The sequence below is a fragment of the Halichoerus grypus genome, chromosome 11, assembly GCF_964656455.1.
Source record: "Halichoerus grypus chromosome 11, mHalGry1.hap1.1, whole genome shotgun sequence".
Lineage (NCBI taxonomy): Eukaryota > Metazoa > Chordata > Mammalia > Carnivora > Phocidae > Halichoerus > Halichoerus grypus.
The window spans coordinates 61874440-61888112 of NC_135722.1; the positions used below are offsets into that span (position 1 = coordinate 61874440).

The 13673-nt window shown below is 35.1% G+C and overlaps 1 protein-coding gene across 26 annotated transcripts in view; it reads right to left on the bottom strand.

The window, feature by feature from the left end:
• The window catches only part of DLG2 (discs large MAGUK scaffold protein 2), a 2206895-nt gene that overhangs the window by 28456 nt on the left and 2164766 nt on the right, over positions 1 to 13673 (bottom strand). For 17 of the 26 annotated variants that reach the window (XM_078058613.1, XM_078058610.1, XM_078058609.1 and 14 more), the window contains one exon: positions 1318 to 1417. In XM_078058613.1, coding sequence (XP_077914739.1) covers positions 1318 to 1417 — 100 coding nt within the window. Of the gene's footprint in view, positions 1 to 422; positions 469 to 1317; positions 1418 to 13673 lie in introns of all 26 variants that reach the window. The other 9 variants (XM_078058611.1, XM_078058614.1, XM_078058612.1 and 6 more) reach the window with 1 other exon arrangement.

Consider the following 13673-nt stretch of genomic DNA (forward strand, 5'->3'; position numbering starts at 1 on the left):
TAAATATTTCTGGCTACCAAGGCAGAAGAAAGGACGTAAAGTACATTTCTACTCTCTTGTCCTAGAACATTTAGCTCACCCTTTCTTTCAACATGGCCTCTTGCTCTCTGGGAGGTGTTAGGCGACAGAGCAAGGGATGCCGTGGTTGGCATCGTGACCATGTTGGCCACATCACATGGTCAGAAAGGGCAGGTGTGAACTGCAACAGAAGTTACAGTGCCTGACACACTTGGCTTTTAAATGCTGACATGCAGAACAAAACGGTTGAAATTACTCTGTAGGAGCATTCACAGCTAGGTAACATAAAACTCGTATCTTGTGCATGCTAGGAGTGAAAGGCCCTCAAGAAAAGGAACAAAAGCCAAACTCAAAAGGAAAGGAAAAGAAAAGAAAAGTTACAGTGACCATTCCTGGGAACTTACTCAGAGTCTTTGTTCCATAACCGTCGTCACCTAATCCGGGGATGTCCTGCATGGAAGTCCCCAGAGAGAGCAATGAGAGAGGAAGAACAGCCACGGAAGAGGAAGGAAGAAGTCAGTGGAGTTGAAATGGATACTACCATGACAGACCGTGTTGCCTAAGCAATCTGGATCCCACTCTTTCTTCTTTTGAAACAACTTTCACCCCAAACCCCCTGGGCTGAGACTCAAAGATTTGTAAAGCAACTCAAAAGATAGTGAGTTTAAAAAAAAAAAATCAGAAGACTGTTACAGAAAAAGAGGAAGATTCACCAAATGCCATTTGTGCCCACTGTTAATGTTGCCACAGAAATGTACCACTCAGAGCAATGCTCCACTCCCAAGTTTCAAGACAAATTCTTAGATTCAGTATCCACCAAAAATACAAACTCACTGCTCAGTAAGTACTTAACATTTGCTGGGAGGGAAGGTGTAAACACAGGGCTAGTAATTAATACAGAGAATTTAGTCGCTCCCAATGAGCTAGAATTCAAAAACATACACATGGCAATGGAATCCAATATTTCTGTTCAGAAAAGAATTTGTCTCAAGCCCTCAAGAGCTGTATGACAGAAAAGGCAAACCAGCCCCAGCCCTGGTCACAGAAAAATGCTGGCTGGAAGCAAAGTCCCAGCTTCCTGAAGTCCCTCTCCAATGCATTCTGCAAAGAAGAGCCACATCAAGGGAAGGATCCAGACTGCAGCCAAACACTGGTCACAGTAGTAAGCCCTGACCTGCCTGCCTACCGTGTTTGTTTGCCTAGGCGTGTGGCGTGGGGGAGCCTACGTCATGCGTGTTGCCCGTGAAGAATTTTTTTCTCTTGTGCTGCATGTGACATTCTCTTCGAGAATCTACTTACGTTCAGGATCACTGGTTTCCTGCTCACTCTGCTCCTTGTTCTTGTAGAATGGGAATTTTCGTGAAAAGATGAAGCTCTTTTTACGCTTGTCATTGAATGACTGTGAAGGAGAAAAGGCATGGGGCAAAAACAGGGGACGTCTAATTGTTGTCACACTCATGCTGACAAAACAACTAGTTTGTAAAAGCAGAGAGAGCTGTAGTGACGCAAGTGGATAGTCTAAAGAGGTGCCAGAGCCTCGCCGAAGGCAGATTTTATTTTCAAGGAGTGTAAATTCTGAATGATGACACCTTGGAAAAAATGCCTCCTAATGAAAAGACTGGTTGCAGGTAACTGATGATGGAGGAAAAGAGTCTTAAATTAGAAGCAGAAGACCTAGAGCTTCTGTCCTGGCTCTACAACTTGCTAGTCCATCACCTTAGACAGGTAACTGAATCTCTCTGAACCTCAGTATGTTCTTCATCTGCATAATGGAGGATAATGATAGCAGCTCTTAGGATGTGAGACTCAGGTGAGGCAGGATAAACATAACGTGCTATACAAATGTCATCTTTATCATCATCATTATCATCAGGTAGAGAAGACTTTCTTAGAGATACTAGACACCTCAGTGCCTGGATGTCATTTTTTTGTAAGTTGAATATGAGTTACTTCCACTTGGGTTTAATTTAAAACACACAGAGAAGTGTGTAGATTTATGATATATGATACTTATAGTAGCACACATAGATATACAATGATTATTCATTCAAAAGAGATTTTAAAGACACGTGAGCCCCACACCCTCATCTTGGGAACAGGGGACCAGAGGCCCAGAGAGGTTGAATCTCTTGCTAATATCATGGGGCTAGTTGGTGACAGCTAGGACACTGTCAACCCAAATCTGATATTAAAAGACAGTAACTTGATATTCACTCGAGCAAGGGAGAAATAATGGTTACTCGTCTATATTCTGACATGATAAAAAATACTGTAAGAAGGACTGTCCTTAAAAATGTAAACTACTTCATTAGGTTAAATGAGACCGAATTAAAAGTAATACAGATACACATAATATAAGACATATATTAGAACTTATTCATATGCTTGCCTAGAAGACTCCTTAAGAAAATTTCATTTATTCCCCCCGTTGCTGTTATGTAAATGCTTTGTGGGGTTCTTCTTTGGGAAATGAATTCACAGTCATTTTATAAGCTATAGGCTCTGCAAGTCTTAGTAATTTCATATTCACCTATCATTTAAAAAATATGTTTCACCAGCTTGATCACCATACCTATTTGACTGGCTCTGACAGTCACTCTCCAAAGAACAAGATTTGTTACCACATAGGTATTAAAATGAATGTGCCAAAGACTCTGAAGGTAATTTGACAAGGGGTATTCAAAATAGTTCTAGCAATGGCAGCTGGTAGGAATACATGTAGGGCCAGCAGGGTGACTATTTGGAAGGAAAAGCACTTGTTTAGATGTGTATATTTTATCCATTGGTGGGATTCAGTGACGTGCTCTTATGGGTTTGAAGCTTGACTGAATAGTGTAAATAACTTAGTTTCTTCGTATACTCATGTGCTCCTATATCAGATATCCATTTTGGTAGTCTTGTTTATTTAGGAAACATTAAAATGCTAAAATGTTGGTGCTGTCATTCAGTAATTTATTACTTTTTTGGGTGCTAGGAACTTCACCAAAATCAGTCGAGCTTAATTTTTATGTCTCATTAAGAAGGCTTTAAGAAAAACAATAAGTCAAATATTTGATAATTTTTGAAATTAGGCAACATATTTTATACGTAATACGTCAAGTATTAGATATACATTCTCAGGGTAAAAAGAAGTATTATTTCAGAATTTATGACTCTGCTGACAGCACTTATGCTCAATATAGTTTTGTCAGAACTTGTCATTGAGGATTTGTGTCCAGAGACAAGGCTGGGAACGGCCCCCCAAATTTTCCCAGCTAAAAAATGATAAGTCCTTAAAGGAACATTAAATAGTCTTGCATCACTCCAGTTTCATGCCACTTTTACTTTTCAAGCATATTTAAACTTCAGTAACTGAAAATAAAAGAAAAAAATCATGTAAGAATTAATGACATGTGTATTGCAAGATATGTTAGACATTTAACTTCAACATCATGGATGACTTTTCATGCAAAAAAAAAAAAAATTCACAAATTCTCATGCAAATACAAAACAATGCCCAAAGGAGGAAAGCCTGGGGTTAAAATGTAGACACAGATGGACAGTGTAGAGGCGTTTGAGGGCCAAAATGGGGCCACATGCAAACCACATCATTTAACTTGTCTCATGGGACCAAAGGAAAATGAATATGTGTTGTCTGATTAATTCTTTTTTCATTTCAAAGCAAGGACTGTAATGTGTTAACATTTCCCAAGTATGAAAATGTTGTGTATCATGAGTCATCTGATTGGGATACAATAATATTTAGCATCACATCTTTAAAAGAACAGAAAATACATAATAACTGCTCAAAAATAAAATTATCTAATGTATTAGTCTTATTACCCAAAGTCATTTTGTATTGGAATGAAAGAGAATGTAATAGAGTCATTGGTGGTTAAACGGCTTTACACTGATGGACACAAAACCAAATCACAACTTCCGTTCACACTCACAGACTTAAAAGTCACACATTTAGGGTCTTAGCAAAACATTTCAAATGTAAGAGGTTATAGGTGGTTTATAATGCTCTAACACTAGTCTTTACTTTTTATTAGACATGTATAATACCATTATGTAAGCTTTCTGTTGCTGGTAATTTTTTTTAATTTAAAAAAGGAAAATCTGTTACATGAGTGTTAGGTGAGAATAATAAATTAGCACTTTTACTATTTATAGAACACATGGCTCTCAAGCAACTGAAGGCTGGTTTACAGCTCTGTTAATCATACTTATCAATGCTATTTTTTCTCTACACTGCTGTATCTTAGATCTCGATCTAATGCTCTCATGGCAGGAAACTTCTTTGAATAGAGACTTTGAAAATACCAATCACATGTGGCAAGTGGCAGGTTGGCATATCTAAGAGTTCCATTTTAGAATTTGACCTGATCATTGAGTTCTTATGAACAAAAGTGATACAACAACCATTTATTGAGTGCTTATTATGTGCCAGGCTTGGTTCTAAAAGCTCTACATGTGCTAATCTCCACACTAACTTCAGGAGGTTGGTATCATCATTATTCCCCTGTTACAGATGAGGAAACTGAAGTTTACAAATCTTCTGTTACTTGTCCAGAGTCACATAGTTGATGAGAGGTAAAGTCAGGATTTGAATGTGCAATTACTGGTTGCAGATATTGCTGCTCTTATGAGCAAGAAAAGCTTCTGCAATCCAAGCCTGTTTCAAATTTATATTTAAAATTATTAGCATTTGACTTTCATGATACTATAATCTGTCATCATTTGAACAGCTTCACTGTTTGGCAGTTATTTAAGCCATCAGAAGTTATTGTATTCAACAATATTTTTGTGGGTTATCCTGCTACAATTTTTTTGATACACATTCATGTTTTTGAGGGCTCGATTCTATTCTTATTCTTATGATAATGTAAAAAAATAAAAAGAATTTCAGTGGGACAAGCTATGAATGGCAATTAAGAGGTGACTGTTCACGACAGGCAAAAACCTATAGAGACAAAGTAGATTAGTGGTTGGTTAGGGTTGGGGATAGGGCATACAGAGAGTGGGAAGTGACAGCTGATGAGTATGGTGTTAGTTTTAGGGGAGATGAAATGTTCTAAAATTAGATTGTGGTAATGGTTGCATAACCCTATGAATATACTAAAAAACACTGAATTGTACACTTTAAGTGAGTGAATTGTATACTATGTGAATTATATCTCAATAAAGTCATAAAAAAAAAAAGGAACCTCTCCCCAACCCCTACACCATAGGATGGGAGGAAACAAACACAGCATGTTTTAAGTTTTATTTGGAGCAAATACTTTTTATCTTGAATCGAATGAGTTGAAAACACTCTCCCCAACCCTTGCAATCAATCAGATACATATGCCTTGTTTATCTGATTCTGCTGTTCCTCTGTTAAATGAATACCTTTCATGTTGTGACAGACATTAGAACACCCATACCAGGAGTCAGCATATTATCACTGTCACTCAAAAAATCTCTAAGTTGTTAGGTCAAGTGGCTTGAAACTGCTCAGCATGACTCTAAGTTGTAATGGCATTGCTGAACTGGCTTAAGATAATACATGTTTCATGAAGAAAGAAAGGAAATGAAACAAAAAACTCAAATTGCTGCTTCTTCCACTTGAATCACATGTTCTTAAAGACACATGAGTGAATCGATGTATTTTTGTCTTTTTCATGCAGAAAACTTTAAAACTAGAGGTATGTTTCAGTTTCTCTTCTCATATTCCTGTTCAAAATTTTCAAATCTCAAATGTTTCCTAGCTCTAAAATGTCACCTTCGTGATATGAATGTTCTCTGGGAAGAATTTAGATTTAAATTTGTCCTGAGCCCAGATAACACAATTTTTGTGGCCTCCTTATCTTTTATAAATGCTTCTTTCCTCTTAATTTATTCTTGTCCCCCCTCCTCTAAGATAATTGTATTCCCCTTGGAAAGTTGTTACTATAAATTTGGGCCATCACTTTGTATTATACATATCTTGTTTTTGTACAGAAAAGAGATTTTTTTATAGCGAGAGGTTCAAGAACAAGTAAGAATGAAATAAAGAGATTATTAAAGGAAAAACAAGAGTTGGCTTGAGATACATTTGCTCCCAGAAATGTGTCTATATGGATGTGTGTATACATATGTGTGTCTAGAACATTGTCCAATTCAAAAAGGGTTCCATTTGCAATCCTAATGAATCAATGGATCTAGGCATTGAGCACCAATAGCTGGTAACATCATACACACAAAAAAGAGCATCAGATGATATATGCTTCCTAATGGGAGAACAAAATATTACTACACAGTAGTATTGTAAACCTCTATTTTCAAAAGGAAACAAAACAAAACCCTCCTCTCCACAGTGAATCTGAATATAATTAAACCTTTCATCCAACAACTAGTTTATAGAAATAAAGAGACAGAAACATGATAAATTATACTATAAGGAAAATCTGGAGCAAACTCTGTAGGACAAATGACCTGGTTTCTTAAATATAAAAATGGAAAGAAAACAAAAAAAGAATGGAGGGAAAACATATAAATCAGAAGAGACTTAGGATGGATCAACCAATTACAATAGATTTCACTTCTGGTTTAAATAAATTGTAAAACAAAACAAAATGACAAAAAAGCATTTATGGTACTTATAAGTCAATCTGAGACCTGAAAAAAAACCTAGGATATTTGTTAATTCCATAATTGTTAATTTTTATGTGTGATAATGGCATTGTGGTCAGGCTATATTGAAATATTTACAGTTGAAATGATTTGACACACTGGATTTGCTTCAGAAAATATGAAAGGAACATAATACTGTGACTACCCTCAGAATATATTCTAAAAATAGAATTATACAGAAATCTTGAACTTTACTTAGCAGGTTTATTGTTAGTTGAATTCTGAAACCATTTGGTATGTGAGTAATGAGCAAATGAGTAAACACATGGATGTTGCTGGGAAGTGGGGTTGTCACTGTGAAAGAAGAATAAGCTACAAATGTGGGATGGGGAAGGAAAGGAAGAATCTTATGATGGTGAATAGTAATTAAAGGCATCCAACATAAACTTAAGGTTTTCTAAAAAACTTTATTTCCTCTCGTGTCAACTAAAGGAGCCTAGATGTACTGATACCCCAGGAGCAAAAAGCATACCCGGTGCTCAGATTTTGTCTTCTAAATACCATTTTCCACAAAAAAGGAACTAGTGTTTTTTTGGAGAAATGGCTCATTCCATCAGCAGGGAAAGTATAAGGTGAGTCTGAAACATTTTGTTGGGTAGGACGTTCTAAACATAAACACAAAAACAATGCAAAGCTTAAAAACCCTAAAACTAATGGTGGCATGTCAAAAGGATACCAAAGCCAGTTTAAAAGGGATCACAGCCAAATCTAGACAGTTTGAATATTAAAATGAATAATGGTAGTAATTGAGTATAACACACTGAATTAAAAAAGAAATTCATGAGTCCAGGCAGATTACCAAAAATACCTAAATTAAGTAATAAAAAATGAGAAGGAAGAGAAAGTTCTTTGTTACAGTAGAATGACAACTATAGAGGGAATGGTAAAGTCAGAAAAATCACCATTTTTTAGCTACCATAATAATAATCAATTCAGGCAAGAATCATCAGTGGGTGCTAAGACTATTGATTGAAAGTTTATTGAGGAACATGAAATTTATCTCCTCGCAGATTATTTGTTAAAAAGGTGAGTAAAGGTGCCTTTCTGGTGGAGTTATCTGGCAGATATCACCTTAAACAAGTGATCAAACTTAGTATCACCGAAAAGTGGGATAACCTGACACCATGTGCCTCCTGATGGAAAGCACTGAGAAGTATACAATATCATTGATGTAGTATTCCTGCCAAAAATGCATTAGATGAAACTAACTATGAAGAAATAATCAGAAAACTTAAAATTAAGAGACATCCTCTTAAAATGCCAATGTCTTGAAAAACGTAAAAAGCTAAAGAACCATACTAGATCAAAGGAGATTAAGGAAGTGTAGTCCTGGATTAAATTCTGGATTGTAACCAAAAAAAGATTGTAATTTTACAAATATACCTCATATATCTCATACATATGTATACATCGTACATATGAGAATATGCAAAACAAGACTGACTATGATTTGATAGTTGCTGAAGCTGAGTAATGGGTACAAAAGGTTCATAATTATATTCTTTCCATATATTTTGTAAGTTTGAAATTTTTCATAATAACTTGTGCCATATACCAAAATTTTCTAGAGATGAATTGCAGAGCCAATTCTAAAAGCTTAAACTATAAAATTTCTAGAAGAAAATACAGAATATATTTGTAATCTGAGATAGGCAAAGATTTCTTGGATAGAACATAAAAGCACAAATGATAAATAAAAAAACTGGTAAATTGGACTTCATCATAGTTAAAAACTTTTGCTCTTCAAAGGAGGTCTTTAAGAAAGTGAAAAGGCAATCCACAAACTGGGAAACAATATTTACAATACATATGCCTGATAAAGGATTTTTATTTAGAATATTTAAAAACTTCTATAATTGAACAATAAAAAGAAAAACCATCCAATAAAAAATGGGCAAAAGACTTAACATGAGATATACAAATGGTCAAAAAACATATGAAAAACATCATTAGTCATCAGAGAAAAGCAAATTGAAGCCAAAGCAAGATACTATCTCAATACCCACTAGAATGGATAAAATTAAGAAGACTAACCATATTAGGTGTTGGTAAGGATGTGAAGCAATTAGAACTCTCACATAAATTGTTGTTGGGAACATAAAATGGTATAGCCACTTTGAAAAATAGTTTGGCAGTTTCCTATAAAGTTAATCATATAGCTAACCTATGATTTGGAAATTTACCCTTAGATATTTACTCAAGAGAAAAACATATGTCACAAAAAGGCATGTACCAGAATATTTATAATGACCCCAAACAAGAAACAACCTTAATAGGTGAAGTCATAAACTGTGGCATATTGATATTTACAATATATTGTTATTGCTACTCAGCAATAAAGAGAATTGAACTCCTTCACAAATAAAAAGCAACAATATGGATGAATCTCAACAGCATTATGTTGAGGGATAGAAGGCAGATACAAAAGAGTACTTAAAGATGACTTCAATTATAAGAAGTTCCAGAACAGGAAAAACTAAGCTATGGTGGTAGAAATCAAGTCGGTGGTTGAGGAAATAACGAACTGTCTTATCCATCTTTATTGTGGTTAGAACGTGACCCTTCCCCAAAATAAATTTTTAACTTAGGCTACTCTCTTAAATATGTATAGGTATATCTTCTACATCTTGATTCAGGTGGTGGTTATAGGAATGCTTTCCTCTTTGCCCATCTCATGAATAACTGGATACATCTTTAAGTTTATGCTCAGACGTGCTACCAAGGCTGTCACAGTGAATGCCACTCATTTTTACATATTTCTCTCCTACTACATTATGATCTCAGAGCAGGTACCATATCATTTTCACTTCTGTATCCCCAGGATCTAGAGCATGGTAGGTATTCAATAAATATTCATCAAAAGAAGACATGAACGAGTTTTGAGTGATGATTCCTACTGGTAATATGGGGAGAAACTTCTGGCAAAAAAGAAGAAGGAGAAGGAGGAGGAAGAGCAGGAGGAATAACAAACATCTGGAGAAAGGGGGGAGAAGTAACGGAAGAATAAGACCATAGCTGAATGAGTGATATTTGAATTTATTGCTTTTCTCTGCAGTTATCTCTCAGAATTTGTTTTTCTCATGTATTTCATCTCATAATTCTATGCTCTATAATCTGATTTACTTTTAATTGCTGTTTATTACTAGTAATAAAAATGTGGTGGCTCAGCTATTTGCTTTAAGCATTTTTGCATAGTATCGCATTTTTAGCTCTATGATCCATAATTGCATAAATAGAAAGTTTAAAGAATTTTAGTAGTATTAATACCTTCAATAAAATTACCATTTAATTTTCCTTTTCTAACTTTTTTTTCCCTAATTAAGTTTTATTCCCTTTCTGAACTAATAGGCTAGTTTGTTAAAAATACTTTTTCTATTAACAAATGAAGCATGTCTCTTTTAGGGAAGATTTGAAAGGAAATAGAGGGAAAAAAATACTTGTCATCTCATTATGAGAAACAAATCACTTTTACTATTATTGTTTCTTTGTTTTTGAACAAATTATTCTGTTTAAATTTAGTTGTATCATATGGTCTATAAATTTTAAATTGATTTTTTTTTTTACTACTGTAACATATAGTAAAGTCTTATGGGAAATTGTTTTGAAATTTAGCTGTATAACCTTAGAAATGCTATTTAATCTCTGGGCCTCAGTTGTGAGTATTTAAATGTGATAATGTGATAAGCTCCTACTATAGGGCCTGACACTTAGTAAAGCTCCCTAAACGGGAACCAATTATTTTAAAGAGGACAGAAGCACCTTCCCATATCATTAGGGAGTCTTTGGGAACATCAGCTTTAATGAATGCAAAACAATGGGAAGAAATCAGAAATTAACAACAAAAAGAAATTTAGGAAATCCCCAAATTAATAACAAAAAGAAATTTAGGAAATCCCTAAACATAAGAAAATTAAAACAAACAAATAAACAACAAGAACATTTTCCTAACTAGCCAATGGATCAAGAAAGAAATGACAAGAGAACTAGAAAATACTTTTAAATGAATGAGAATAAAGACATAAGATACCAAAATTTATGGGATACAGCTAAAGCAGTACTTAGAGGGAAATTTATAGCTAAAAAATGCTTACATTAAAAAAAGATCTCAAATAAAAAATCTCATCTTCTACCATTAGACACTGGGGAAAAAAAAGAGACCAAACTAAACCTAAAGCAAGCAGAAAAAGGCAATAATAAAATCAGAGCAGAACTTAACTAGGGAATAGAAAAACAAACAAACAAAAATCAACAAAACCACAAATTGGTTCTTTGAAAAGATTAACAAAATTGATAAATCATTAGTTAGACTGGCTTAGAAAAAAAGAGAGAATCATTACTGAAATCTGACCTTACAGATACAAAAAGAGTTATAAGGGAATACTACGAACAGCAGTATACTAATAAGTTAAATAACTTAGATGAAATGGACAAATTTCTAGAAAGACACTACCAAAACTGACTCAAGAATAAAAAGAACTCTGAATAGATTTATAACAAATAGATTGAATTAGTAATTTCAAAAATTATCCATAAAGAAAAGCCCAGGCCCAGGTGGCTTCACTGGTGAATTCTGCTAAACATTTAAAAAAGAATAAATGCCAGTTCTTCACAAACTCCTCCAAAATATAGAATTCATTCTGTGAGGCCACCATTACTCTGATACCAAAATTAGAAAAGACATCAAAAGAAATGAAGACTACAAGTGGGGCTCTGGCTGGCTCAATTGGTAGAGCATGTGACTCTTGATCTCAAGGTCTTGAGTTAAAGCCCCACACTGGGCGTGGATCTACTTAGAACAAAACAACACAAAACAAAAAACCAAAAGAAACGAAGACCACAAACCAATATATCTTATAAACACAATGACAATTTAATATTTCATCAAGTGGATTATTGCAGTTGGCTTAGACAGTCCTACATTGTCAGACACTTCTATAGTTTTCCATGTTTAAGTACTTTATGTTGCAATGACTATAACATATTTTATTTCAAATTATTTCCTTTAGATAGATTTCTAGAAGTTGAATTATTGAGTTGAAAATTGTGGGTAGTTAAAAATTTTGACATATTCCCAAACCGCTTTCAAAATGATCTGTACTGATTGACAATTTTCCCCAGCAACCATTTATTCTTAATTTATAATTAGTCCCAATGATGTGTCCTATCTGCTTTTCTTCCCCCAAAACCCTCTACACTCTCCATTACCCCATTACAATGTAAGCCTTCCATGAAAAAGCTACATTTTGAATCCATTAGCGAAAAGCACAATTTATTTAATCAAGTAAAAAGAGAACACTGGTACATCCTATAACTGAGAAATTAAGTTTTGGTTTTTCCCTGTCAAATTCTCTGCTTGAAGACTAACTTTTCCAAGACTGGTTATTTGTCACAAAAGCATAAGCTTCTACTACTTTTACATTAAAATCTAAAGCTCTGAGACAACAATAAGTTATGAAAATACTATATTTACACTTCAGAGCATCATAGCCAGAGACAGTACAATAACTGGCCAAAGTGTTCTTCCTGAGTAGGTCATGAGTGTTGTAGCAGCACCACTCTGATCAATTTAGAAAGGAGACTTCGATTTCAGCCATAACCTGTTACTATTGACAGGTATTCTCTAAATGACCTGGAGACCATCAAACTTGTTCCTGAATTTTGGTTTTTTTTTTTGGTGAGGTTGGGGCAGGGAGGTTATCATTCTGGTTATAGGGCTTTGCAGCTAGGTTTAGTATGGATCTATTTGCTAAGATTCAAAGTATTCCAAGATGAATGTGGACATGACCTCAAAATGGGAGAATGAAAGTATCAGAGAGTCAAACACCAAAGACAATCCTGTTGTGCTCAGTTTCTTCCACCGTCCACCCTGCCTTACAAACCTGAAACTGTCTGGTCATGGGTCATAGCTATAATTGATGGAAAGACTTGAAATGGCTTTCTTCAAGTTCACTGTAGCTGATAGAACCTTCATGCTACTGTCAGCTAGTGGGCCAGTCATGCATTTATCTTCTTTCATTTTATTAATAAATTTATAAATTTTCATTATTTATTTTATCAATTAATATATTTATTTACTGAATGACTACTCTGTCCTCCTATGTGGCAAGCCCTCTGATGGTCCCTTAGCAATCTGGTCTGCACTGAAATAGATCTTGATATTTGCGACTAGTGCTAGAGATGATAAAACTCAGTAAAGCATTCTGACAATGTGTCATTATCTTTTTTCAATTTGTGCACCATTTTGTGTGGTAGACTCCATAGGAAACTGCAGGCTATATGGTTCCAATTAATTGCTTCATAATTCTAGACTTGTCCAGCATATCATCTTTAAAAAAAAAAAGATTTTATTTATTTTTTGAGAGAGAGAGAGCACAAGTATGTGTGTGGGGAGGAACAGAGGGAGAGGGAGAAGCAGGCTCCCCACTGAGCAGGGAGCCTGATGTAGCCTGAGCTGAAGGCAGACGCTTAACTGACTGAACCACCCAGGAGCTCCCAGCATTTCATCTTTAAGCCACAAAATACTATGCTTATATAACAACCCATAGGCTCTGAAAACAACACTAAGGGAAAAACCAAAAACCTTTATTCCCAACTTTACTCACTTTCACCATATTCTCATCAATGGGACACATTGGAATTATTTTTAAATTCTCATGTATTAGACAGAAGATGGGATCAGAACAGTTCCATGGATCTGATATTGGTCACACTGTTGATTTCTTCATTTCCTTGTTAATGATTTTTAATTTTTTTCCCTTTCCTTCCCTCTTCCCACCCTCCCACGTTCCCTCATTTCCTTCCCTTTCTAACCTTTGCTATTTGCTACAACTCAAAGGTTCTTGTCAATGCCTGGAGGGCTAAGCCTCCACAATGTGGCTGTCAGCATATAACTGGCCACACACAGTAGGAACAGCAATGAGCACAGGCAGGAAAAGCTCTAGGACTCATAGATGGGAGTCCAATCAGCTGCCTGATATTACACAGGAAGAATGCCTTTCAGGAGCCAAAGAAGCCAGCAA